Source organism: Astatotilapia calliptera, chromosome 13 (genome assembly GCF_900246225.1).
Source record: "Astatotilapia calliptera chromosome 13, fAstCal1.2, whole genome shotgun sequence".
Lineage (NCBI taxonomy): Eukaryota > Metazoa > Chordata > Actinopteri > Cichliformes > Cichlidae > Astatotilapia > Astatotilapia calliptera.
Window position 1 is genome coordinate 20,865,378 of NC_039314.1, and position 13,068 is coordinate 20,878,445.

At 39.6% G+C, this 13,068-nt stretch overlaps 1 protein-coding gene across 1 annotated transcript in view; it reads left to right on the forward strand.

Annotated features, from left to right (window-relative positions):
• The window catches only part of arid5b (AT-rich interaction domain 5B), a 75,005-nt gene that overhangs the window by 9,413 nt on the left and 52,524 nt on the right, over positions 1-13,068 (forward strand). Inside the window, 1 exon segment of the mRNA XM_026191077.1 lies at positions 606-840. Within this exon segment, the coding sequence (XP_026046862.1) occupies positions 606-840 (235 nt within the window).

Here is a 13,068-nt window from a genome sequence, read left to right on the forward strand (position 1 = left end):
TACATTAAGGTGCATCCAAAGCCATAACGTTACTTTATGCACATACAAATTGAGATTATACACAGGCCGTTTAGCTGTTGTGTCCTATTTATTCTATAAACTCTCATTTCGACTCTGATCTTTGGTCTAATTTTAATCCTCTCTTTTTTTACCCAAACTTTGACCCTGATTATGCTCAGCTTAGTTTGAGTAGTGGACCTGATGTGGTGCAATACTTTACTTAAGACGCTACTTTTACGTTAGTATATTTCAGAGCAACACTTTCACTTTTATGAGAGTTTTTCTTTTTTAGAAAAGTATAATTTTGAACCTGTATGTGTTTTCTGTACTGTATTCTATAATTATTTGTGTTTGTTTTAGGTTTTCTAATCTCATAAACCCAAGTTGTGTAATTATTTACACACCACAGTTGGTTATTGTTGGTCTCGGTTATTAAAAATAGCACATCTGCATACTTGGAGATGTGCTGTTTTGAAATGTTTATGTGTCTATGCAACAAAACCATTTCAGAGCCATAAAATTGTGGTGGAACTAGATGATCCATTTCCGTGGCACAGCTGCGTTTATGTAACTCGCTACGTGATTCTGCTCCTGCCTCTTTTCAGCACGAAGTAATTGCGCTGTCTGAGAAGGTGATCGTGCGACTGGAGGACCTGGTGAAGTGGACGGTACCAGACTTCTCAGGATGGGACAACAGTCTCAAGGCCGAGCCGTTGAAACCCTCGGTGCTCCGGGAGCTGGGGACCAATGGGAGGAGGGAGGCCCTCCACCGCTACAGGGAGAGCACCCTTACCAGTGGACTCAACTTCAAGGATGTCCAGAGGGAGAGGGCACAGCTAGGTGAGCTCCGGCAGAGACCTCAATTTCTTTTTAGCCTTTTATGAGGTTATTTTTATTATTTTCCTTCATTCCAAAAGGTTACTGTCATCTTTCCATTTTCTCTGGGCTGCTGTGTTGAATGTTTATGTATTTGTGTCCCATGTTCACCATTTATCATCATATGTTTATTGTCCTTTGGTTGGTTTAACAAGTGTTGTCTTGACTGGAGTAATTCATCAGTGCATAGTTGGAATTACTCCCGCTATAATGAGCTAAGAATCACACTAATACAAGCAGGCTAGAGGTAATGGCAGTGTGTTTGCCAACATATTATCATCTTACAGTGTTACAGCTCTGTTTTCTGAGTGTGACAACAACAAAGACTGCACTGCAAAAATCACATCATTCTGCTGGCAATGTCATAAATAATTGAGTTACATCAAACTGCAGTATAAGGCACCTCTGATACTGTCTTATCCATCAGTTCAGATCATAATTGGCTGTGTAGCTCAGCAGCCTTAAGGATCATTGCTGTGTGTATCTGAATGGCTGTCTGGTGTATTCATCATGTACACCGTGCCATTAAGTGTCAGTGAATGCTTGTTTCTTGAAGCAGGCTCTTGGGTTCTCACTACAGCCTTACCCATGAATCAACCCCAACGTAAAGCTGGATGTCTCTGGAGATGACTCATCTGATTCAGATAGGAAACTCTGGCATTTGAGCCTAATAATCAGAAAGAACATTATGTTCCCTTTGAAGCCTTTTCCTACTTATTTGCCTTTCCCTCACTTGGCTGTGATGCAATGCCAAATACTGCTTATAATGGTTTTACATAGCATAGCAAACATGCTTGAAATGCCATCAATTACAGTATTTCTTGTCAGATCACCAGTGCCTTTCCTTGCGATTTAAGCAAGCCAGAATTTTTTAGCTTCCTGATCCTCTAATAATTAATTTTTAATAACCATCTTATTCCTAAAGCCAACATGGAAGTAAAACTGCTACAGGCTTTAAAAATACTTTTTTTTCTTCTGTAGAAAATAGTGATTTATTGATGACTCTTGTAGTGTTTTCTGCTCAGGATCTTCCGGGAAGAGAGGCTGTTGTGTTTCTGTGTGATGCTGTAATGCCCTTGATTACTCGACATTGCTTGAATCTCATACGCAAAAAGGACAAGGCGATCAATAATGAATGCTTTGTTGTTATTCCAGTAATCAATATAGCGTGAATGTGCCTGCAGGCGCGTGTGTGTGTCTATGATTGCTCGCTTTCATAAATAGATGTGTCAGCTTGCTTCTGAAATGGTATTATGCTCCTTATTTGGATTTTCTTTAAACGTGTGGTATAGTCTAGAATTTATAGATTTAACTGTTGTTGGTGTAATAACCTGATGATAACGCTGTTGCTACTGAGAGCCTGCCTCTGTGTGTGCGTGAATGCATGTGTGTGTGCATGTGTTGCTAATGAGCAGCGCTGCCGTTAATGACTCCATCAGGCTGTTTCTAAATGCACTTGTCACTCCGATGGGACACTCCGCCAGAGAATCTGCCCAGTCAGCAGAACGGGCTCAGGCTCTGGCAGGGCACCAGAGACACACATACACACTCCGACACACATACACACATAGATGCACACGCATGATACACACCGACAATCAGTGGTGTGCACTCACTTATCCATTTGTTTGTTTGTTCACTATATCTTTGGCGTGTGTCAGTTGTTGACAGTCTAACAATATGAGAGAGGCAGAGAGTTTGGGAGAGAAATATGAAATATGCCACTGCAATGCTGCTGACTACCAAAATGAAATATTCATACCACAGCAGCAGCAGATCAGATATAAAAGTAGCCTTAAAGCATCCTGTAGCTGAATGCTTGTAATTCTGTACAATACGTTCGCTCATTGACTAAACTAATGCTTTTATGATACAACTCTACACGCTTCTTCTTCTCTTTTTTTTTTAGATTCTTTTAGCCTGAAGTGGCAGCCTTCTTTATAACTTGAGTGATGCATTTGCTGATTGTTATTCTCAGGCTGATGTGTAACTATGTCAGAAGAATTGGATTGTTCCTCATAACAGGATACTGCAGCAATACCACAAGCTGCACAGAAAAGCATTGTGAGCTAAAGAGCAATAAAGTGTGCCATTGTTATCGAGGAAAACTTCTTTCTTTTTTTTTTTTTTTTCCAAGTGTGCATCCTAACTTTTCCTGGCATGCTGCCAGCGTGAATAAAGTGCACTGCTGTGCATTTGTGTCTCACAGGCAACATGTGAAAAATAAAAGACAAATGTGTTTCAAGCAGCAGGAAGACATTTTTTTGTTTTCATCTGTATTACATTGGGTTTTGTGGTTTGGTAAGCGAACAAAGCTCTACTGTATTCTCTCCTCAGAAATGCGTAAAAAGTGTAACAAAAGATGCCCACATTAAGTAAAGTAATTAATTAGAAGCAAGTGACCTTTACTGCAGTCCTGCACCGTTGGCAGCTCTTCAAAACCTTCAAGGCAGAGAAATTATTGGTATCATAATTCAAATTCCAGCAAGTGTTTCACAAAGTGCCATACCTGAAATAACAGGGTGTCTTTCTTTGGTCTTTTAACAATGTCATCTGTTGAAAGTTAAGTTTTGACATGTATGCCTTGTCACTTTCTTAGCCAAGAAGGTCAAAATTAGGTAATATCTTTATGCTATATTTAAAGCTGCTGCAGCTTCTTAGCTCAGCACCAAAACTGGAAAAACGAGAAACATCTATTCTGGCTCTGACACTGTGTCTCTCCTCAAATACTTCCATTACTACACTTCCATGTAGCACACAATGTACACTTTGTACCTCATTGCATAATAGGTGATTTTTGACTGTGTCAGAGTGAACGTATTGGTAAGCTGTTGGTAGTTGCAGCATTTGAATGTTAGCTCCAAATGTTCTAAATGTTTACAGCTTAGCAAGCCAATGAACACTCATACATTAATCTATAGTGTGGACATTGGGGTAACACAGAAAACCCCCCAAAAATAATAGAGTTCACAGTGTGTTTTAAATCATCTTCTGCAGCATTCTTGCAGATATAACAACTCTATGATACCCCCTGGTGCAGATATCTTTTACATACTTGAACAAACACATTCAATCTTATGTTCCCTCTCTCATGGACAAACTACTCAATAAGACACTTGCTGAAAAACAAATTGTTGCGTAGTCAAAGTCAACATGTTCACGGGAATTTTCCACAAATGACAGAGAGCAAGGTCAGGAAATACAAATAATATATTTCCCAGCTTGCCACCGCCACTTTAAGAAAAGGCACCTATTTTAGGAGTCTAAAATGTTGTGTAGATCTTTGCAGCTAAAATTAAATACATGGGAAAAACGTGTATTTTATAAACAAAGCTGGGCATTGCTTCACAAGATGGACCCATGCTTAAACATACTGTACAGTGGAACCTTTACAATCTGTCCAGTTTTGGCTAAGCACCATATATATCTGGATGTCTATTTGATAGTCCTATCAGCAGTGCTCCTCCTACCTTCTTGGACCTGCTGCACTGCATTAGCCTCACCATTGAAAGCCTTTGTACGTAGCCAAAGTGGTTACCCACCGAGGGTAAGAAGCATGTAATGTCAGTCAACTTTATGACCATTGTAAGTCCACCATCAGTGTACTAGTGCACTCACACCGAGTTATCAGTGTGAACCCGCTTGAACTCAAAATAGCAAAGGGAAATACAGAAGTACTTGATTTGAGGCAATCTGCAGTTCTGTTTTAAGAACTGTGTGGTTTTTTTCTGAAGAATCTCCAGCCCTGAAAAATTGTTGTGTTGAACTGTGTTTGTCTCACTCAAATTCCTAACTAACGATAAAGAGATAGCAAGTCTGCATGGGTGATGTAATGTATTTCGCAGTACTTATGTAATCTGTGGTGTAATTCACTTAATCAGGTAATGTAAACTGTCCACTCAGTTTATCTTGTATTGGAGTGGGTATTAGAGCTTCTTTTTACAGTTCAATCCACCAGGGATGGCTTGCCAGGGAAGTTTACATTCTGCCCCTCTATCTCTCCCTAGAGGACTGGCCTCATTTTTTTTTTTTCATTGCTGCCTGCCGAAATTGGTTTCTGGTCGTATACTACGAGGCCGAGTGTTTGAGAGCTGTATCTGCTGATACAGTTTGTAGGCTTGTGCTGGGAGACACAGAGTGCTGTAGAAGAAAAATAATAAAGGATTGGAGAAAAAAAGACAGAATGGCTCATGCTCACAAAATAGCTCAATAGGTTTTCTGTCTTGTCTTTCTTTAATTCAAGCCTTCGGTGTGGATGCCACTGAACAGATTGTGAGCTGAGATGATGTGGAGGATTATACAAGGTCATAGCTTGCGACTCCTGCATTCAAAGAACATAGATGGTGTTCATGACTCCTGCCCTCACCCATAGTATGATCTGTAGGCAGTTCATCCCTCAGCAATTGGAGGGATCAGGGCTCTCCAAGAAAACACTGAGACTAAAGGAACCATGCTGGCAGAAAAAAATAGAGTGAATTGCAGGGATGGTGAATTCGCCCATCTCCTTGACTTTTTTTAAATACTGTTTCTATGCTCTAACACCTTTGAAGATTCAACCATACAAAAATGAAAATTATATGACTCCATCTATTTTTTAATAAAAAAAAATACTACATACTATGTGCAGTGCTGCTCAAAGCTGTAATTTTGATGTTTAACCAACAAATGATGGATTGGATCTGGCAGAACATTTTCATGCAATATTCAGTTAGTAATGGAAATGAAAGCCACTTATTGGAATTCAAGGAAATTCATGTTCATTATGCAACTTTTTGTTGTATGAAAAGCCACAAATAGTTCTTTGAATAATGTTTCTATCCAGTAAGTGTGTCAATGTCCAAATTTCACATAACAGATTCGAATGAAAATGCACGTTATTGTGAGCTCTATGCTTAAATCATAACTGACCTTCTTTATAATGTATGCAGTTTCAAGTTAAATACATTTGGAGGGTGCTTTTGTCTAAAAGGAACCTACATATTTTCCACATCTATGCACTAGTGGAGTTTCTTGCCCAAGGGCAGCTTGGGAATTAGAGAAGCTAAGAATCAAACACGTAACTCTCGGATAAACACCTAACCTTCACTACAAAATTGAATTAAAAAATGATGTATGGTTCTATCATTTCCATGCAGGATAAGCTACTTTGCATGAATACTGGTTTTGGAACTTGTTATACAAAAAGTCAACACACCAGTTTATGCAAACAGGAAATGACACTTGTACCTTCACATGTCAGTCAGAATGCAACTTCAGAACTGACACTTCAACTTCAGTAACTGACAGTTACTGCTGATGTGATTTTTAAGTGTGTATGAAGCTATTTTAAGTAAATGTTAACAGCATGAAAATTTGGACAAATTTCCCATGTCATGTCCAAACATTTTTCCCTTTCTGTGTCGTCTTGACCCACAGAATGACTTAAGGTGCCCTCTTTGCATTGATGTCGTTGAGTTGTATTGAGCTGCAGCAGATCGACAGTAACACAAAGAGGAAATTTCACACTAAGGAGGACACGGGCATACTTTTAAGTCTAAATGCTGACATGTGGTTGAGCGTATTTAGCGATGTCGCTTTTGTCACTTACACTGATTGATCTCGAAGGCGTAATAGGCCCGTGACACGCATACCTGGCTTTTTTTTCCCAAGAATCTTTACAGCCTCGCTCACTCGGGGGATATAGCCGCTGTATTTCCCTCCGATACAACATCTGATCTGTATGCCAGGCTTGGCACATATACCCGAGTTGATATCCTGACAATATTTCAGTCGGAACATTTCAATTTGATGTAGAGGGTAGATTCTGTCCTCTTTCAGAGAAGAGACTGTTCACAGAGTCACAGAATGTTTATGCGGGTAGGGACTTGTGATAAGGAAACAGACAGATGCGGTCTTCTCATGGTTGATTTGTCTTGGTGACAATACAGAACAATATTTGGGACACTGAGTCACTATCACACGTGAAAGCGTTTTATGTTTCGACTGCAACGTGGGAAGGAGTAAGCAGTTTCTTGAAAAAGATAAAGACAACTGGGTTGTGGTGTTACAAGAGTAATGGTATGTTGTGACTCAGGCAAAGAAAGAATGCCATGCTTTCGTAAGACACACTGCCACTGTACTCCTCCGTTCAGAGCATGTGGCAGATTGTATCGTTTGCACTTGTTTGCTTTCCGCCCCTCAGACATATTTGCTTCCCCTTCTGCTTTTTTTTCTCTGCAGAACTAATTCTAGAAACTGTCCAAAATCTCTTTTGAAGTAATTTAATGGAGTGTTTGTATTGATTATGTGCCTTTCTCACCCCCTCCTGTTTTCTTCTCTCCTCCTTTGCTATGTTTTTTTTTTCTTTTGGGGGGTTTATGGCAGTATCTTCTTCATTATGCCCAGACCTGTAGGAGAGAGAATCACAAGCTGTTTTTCCTCACTGATGTGCTCATATCATTAATTCCCTTCTGACTGTGGCCTGGCCGGAAGCCAGAGAATTCTAAATCTGTAAGCAGTAAATTGTGTGCTGGGGTGGAAAAATCTATTAGATGTTTGAGCATGCCTCGAATTTGAATGGGAGAAAGAGAGAGAAAGAGAAAGAGACCACCCAACAGTCGAGCCATATCCTGTTATGGCTCACGCCGTAATCAAATTCAGCTTCTTTGGATAGCTATATTCATCAATAATTTGTGTTATTTTATTTCTGGATTGTCACATAATGTGTTTTTTTGGCTTATGCAATGAAGGGGGCTGAAGGCTGGTGCATGGTTAAACAATGAGAATGGCCTCAGAGGAAATGAAGAGCTCCGTCTCTCCATTAGGGAGGTCTGAAACAACAGTTGTGTCTCTCTTCTCTCCATTAGTCAGGTCTGGAACAACAGAGATGCTATTGATGTGACCTCTGCCAGGCATCTTAAATAGACAGAAACAGAGTGAGGTGCTTTCATAATGCGCTAGCAGCTCTGCCTCCAAGACAAATTCCCTGATAGATTCATTATTAAATTATTCTTTTTAATGATTCGCTGTTATGAAAGCTCTAAAATCACATGGATAATGAGGCTTTATCTGAGGCTGTGTGTTGACTGAGAAACATTTGCTTTCTTTTCTTAAGCAAATCGCCTGCCTGTTCCAGTTACTCTGACTCATACTTAAGCGTTACCCAACCAGCAGACTTTTTAGAGAGATTTCTGTATTAGTCTATGTCAAAACATGATGTGTAATATGATGCCTATTTAAAGGATTACGGCAGCATTAATATTTCAGTGCTGAGGTTTTTTGTACATCTCCCCCGATATGTTTCTTTCTGCATGACAGCCTCACATTCTGCCTTCAGATAGATAGATATGGATGTTTTTTTTGGTGCTGCTCAGTAGGCTTTCTAGACATCACAGATTGTACAATTAATAACCCTGCATTTTTTATGAGCATGCCAGTCCATCTGCTTTATGAATGCATGTCCTCTTCTGGACGCCCTGTTGTGCTTATTAAAAAGGCTTGAAAGTCAAACCTACAACATGAGCAGTGTTAAGTTCTCGACTGAAGTGCAGATCTGAGGCATTTTAGTTGCTTTTAGTTTCAACTGTTTAAATTTTATACTGTTTGATGATTCTACTTCGCTGCAAGTCAGGGAAAATTTTCTTTTTTCCCTTTTGATTATGTATATGATCGTTTTGGCAAAGCACATCGTAAGATTTACTCACAAAAATACTATTTATCATTCAGTAAATGACTGCTAATGCACTGATATATTAGCCAAACGTCAGTATAAGCTATCAGCAAATAAGATGCCATTTACTGATGGCTGCTGATATTTATCTGTTGTATTCAATCCGTTTTGCACTGGATAATTGGCAAATATGGTCTGATGAAGAGCAACAAAAAGCAAATTAATCGATGATATAAGATCACCTATTGGCCAAATTGTTGTTTTTAAATATGGGTGTCAGTATTGGCCCAGAATTTGACTTTTTTTTTGGCATATTATATACATATTACCAGTTACAGTAGTGAAATATATCAGTGGTAATGATATAGAAATGTAAGACTATAACCCTGTGAGCAGCTGAATGGATGGATGGACAAACAGACATTACTAAGTTTCCAAACTGGAATTGCTAACTTTTTTCAAGGACTTTACCTTTGCCTCATTAGTTCTTGTTAATTACTTTATAATAACATATAATTATCAGCACAGGCACATCTGTGTCTGATCTGAAGATAAATGAACAGATTTTTGCATCATCATTAAAACAGAGATACATTAAATCTGATGCTGTAATAAAATATTTCCTAAGTGACATTTCTGTTGTTCTTACAAAACTAAACACAGATTTTATCAGTTTATTGTGAGCTTCCAAGTTGTGCGAGTTTAATAATTCCACTTGTCTCTCTTAATAATACCAGAGACTTGGCTCATTATTTTCAAGATTTGAAGGTGCGTGAATTAATAAGACTGAACTCTGCAGAACGATGATAATAATAGCTTCTTGACTTCTACAGTATGTGAGAGTGTGTGAACATTAAATAACCATTTATTTGTATCATAGCATTAGAGTGTTGGAAAAACACTTTGAGTCAGACCCTTGCCAAGGTAAAAATAGCTTTCATTGCTGATTGCGGATCAGCTTCTCAACATCCACATAATATATTTCATAATGTGTAAGGCTGAACTAAACACAGGTGCACAGCCAAGCTGAAGGGTGTAAACTGTAGTACACAGTATAGATTATAGCCTTGCGTTCATTTCACAGCACAGAGGTACTGTAATGCATTTTTCCTCCTTTGAAAGGTAATTGTAATTTGGAAGCTTTGATAGATTCCAGACCTTTGTTGGAAGCTGTGGGAGTGTGTGCGCATAGTCACACATACTTGCCTGGGTACATAGCTGTTCTTAATGCTTTTATTAAGCCAAAGAACTACAGATGACGTAATGTGTATTTGCAAAATATCTCGTTGCAGATGGTGTAGTATGTTTGGCTTTCTTTGATATATTAACTGCCAGAGGAGTTGTATGCAGTGCCCTCCCTGCAAACAATAGATCATTGATGCTTCTCTGTCTTCTTTCTCAACCTTTCAGTCCATTTCCTTGTTATGTGGTGGCCCGAGGAGCACTTGGCAAAATGAGAGGCATTCAGCCAGCCCCTCCTCCCCCCCTCCCCGATTTTCCCGTCAGCCATAACTCAGGGAAAGCTGTTGTTTCATTCACAGTGTCAGAGGGTAATATTTAAAGTTAACAAAAGCCTAGTCACAGAATTGCTGCCTTGTAGAGTAGGTGCAAAATTTTATTTATATTGCTGAGGATAATTACTGAATGGGAAGGGAAAAAACAGCTGTGTTGGACTCTCATGAAGAGCAAAGTATGACACACCCATGTTGTCAGGCATCACGAAGACTAACTTAGCAAGTTATTTCTTAGACAACAAAGGCCTTTGCCAAAGAATCTCTGATTCATGTTGTTTTCGTTTCATGTCAAACACTTTGTCATTATACTGTAGTCAAAGTACAACACTATACAGAACAAATAAAATATCTTGCACTGTCATTTTAGATTCCTTTTGGACTTGTTTCATAATAATAATATTAAAAAAAAACAGCAGAGAGAAGTAAGAAGCCTTTTGGCATGAATGACCAGTGCACATAAACTTGTTATCACAGCTGGTAGATATTCTTCACTGAAGTTCTTATCAGTCCTGTGCAATGTGAGACAAGCAGCTACAAACACTGTATGTGCTGCATTACAGTAATTACAGCTCTGTTAGTAAAGCGCAGGATGGAGGTTTGCCACATCAGAGGTCATGTTCTGTAATCTGGAATGAATGAGTTTAGAGCCAAGACGGCTGCAGTTTATCAGAAATTACCTGCTCGTTTCGCCAGATACTGTGTATGTTAGGCGAATGAGACAGCAGCTATGTGAAAACTGTTTGTGTAGGACTGAGCTTGGGAACTTCAAACAGAGATCATTAGTGCTTGTGGAGAGAAAACAATTGTTAGTGGGTCTTGTTTTCTTTATTGTGGTGCTGCTGGAATGTGTAATCACAACTAATTGCACAGCAAAGAATGCAAGAGAAAATCCTACAGATTGCATTTCTCGGATTTGCTTTTGTATCTTCAGTACGGTTTATATCCATGACAGCACATAAACAAGAAATGTGAACAGATGGCACTGGTTTTTAATGACATATTGCTATCTGGAAAGTCTCCCTCTAAGCCACAGACTAAAACATCTCCCCTTGGGGAGCGCACCGCTCTAGTTGTTATCATCTACTGCTAATGTCACTCTTTTCTTTGCCACATTGTCAAATCCTCCAGCTAAATAAATGCAATGTAAATTGAGTATTGTGCTGGATGTAATTATTGAAAAGGGTTCCAGTTGGCTTAACTGCACAGGCTGTTTATATAAAGCCTTCCTCCTCTATACAGATCTGATGATAGAGAGATAGGGCGAGGGAGAAAGAGAAGTTCATATTTAATGACAGGAATTCGCAATGGAGCCATGCTGAATGACAACAACACCCCCACCCCCCCCACCCTCAGCATCTCCAGCAAACACCCCCTCTCTTCTCTCTCTCTCATTACAGTTTTACCATTGGGAAACATGCCTGTCCCAAATAGCCTCCAGTATTATTCTTTTGTCCCTCTTCTTCTTCTTTTCTTTTCTTTTTTTATTCATTCTTTTACTAAAACACATTAAATTATGTTTCCTTTTGCACACTATGCTGAGTATACGCCCTGAGAAATAAGTCTGAGCTGATAATGAGGGACCCTTCTTTGAGGAAATACACACGGCAACTTTGATCTAGAATGGCATGTAATTCCTTGCCTGACCCAATTCCCAATCTCCTGATAAGATGTGTTTTTTTTCTCTCTCCCTCTCCCTCCTTTGCTCTAACCTTCCAGCAGAACTCACTTAAATGGGAACTCGCTGTCCCATTAAAGATACATTTAAAGGCAAACATGTCATCCATTTCATTCTGCGGGAGAATGATATGTGCGGTTGAAAATGCTGTCTTCTACAGGCTGAGCCAAAGAAACTCTCTATGTATTCCTCATTCTCTCTGTTGCTGACAACCTCTGAGATTTCTGATCACAGCTGCTCAATTGAGTTTGTGTCGGACAGAGCCGCGTGACAAATGAGAGTGGCCGTCATAGCAGATAGAGTATCATCACCTGGGTGTAACAGCTTTTAGGCTTGTTTGAGGAGAGGGAAAGAGACACGGGGAAGGGTTTCACTTGTTTGTGTAGTTGAAAGGAAGCTGTATTTCTCCAACCACAGATAGTTGATTAAATTTACTCCCTGTGGTATTTGCACATTTTGGGTTCTCGCAGAGCAGCTTTTTTTACTCTCTGAATTGACTGCGCTATAAGTGGATTGACCCCCAAAACCCAGCAGTAGTCTTTCATTAGTCAGGATGCAGCCGGGGACCAGACAGCGAACAGTGTTTAGGGCCAATCCATCACCGCACAAAAGGGGATCAACATGGCACAAACTTGTCTTCCTCATCTTAAGCGACAACGTGGCCTCGAACCTCATAGCTATCAGTTTCGAGTTTACTTCCTGGTGACAGTGATAATTCTGAAGGGTCAAAGCTACATCGAATTTCATTTCAGGCACAAAAGAGGAGCTTTCTGAAAGCTCATTTGTTACACGGCCCCCGTTGTTTTTTTTATAGTCAAAAGAACCAATTTGGGTTTTTGACAAGGAGCCTCTCTGAATAATTCCTTCATGTATTACAGGACCTATTAAATGCAAACTTTTCAATCTGGCAATCAATAAGGCAGGCAGCTTTCCCTGGCCCTGTGCCAGACACATTAGGGCTGCGAGCGATGGTTGCTAGGGAGCTGAGCCTGCTCAGGGGAAAGAATGTTTAATGTAATAGAATCACATAAATCAACCGGAGGAAAGTGCTTGTGTTGTTTTTGTCTCTTCTCTTCTCTTCTCTTCTCTTCTCTTCTCTTCTCTTCTCTTCTCTTCTCTTCTCTTCTCTTCTCTTCTCTTCTCTTCTCTTCTCTTCTCTTGCCTGTTTAACTGAAAACATTTAATATGGGTGTGTGTTTTTGAACCCCCCCTCCCACCAACATCAACCGCAAAAACATCTGGGAAGGAATTAAGCTGAGGGAAGTTGAATTTTCTCTGTATGTGTGTGTGTGTGTGTGTGCATACTAGTGTTGTATCACACTTGAATAAATTGAGGTGAAAATTATATAAATGTT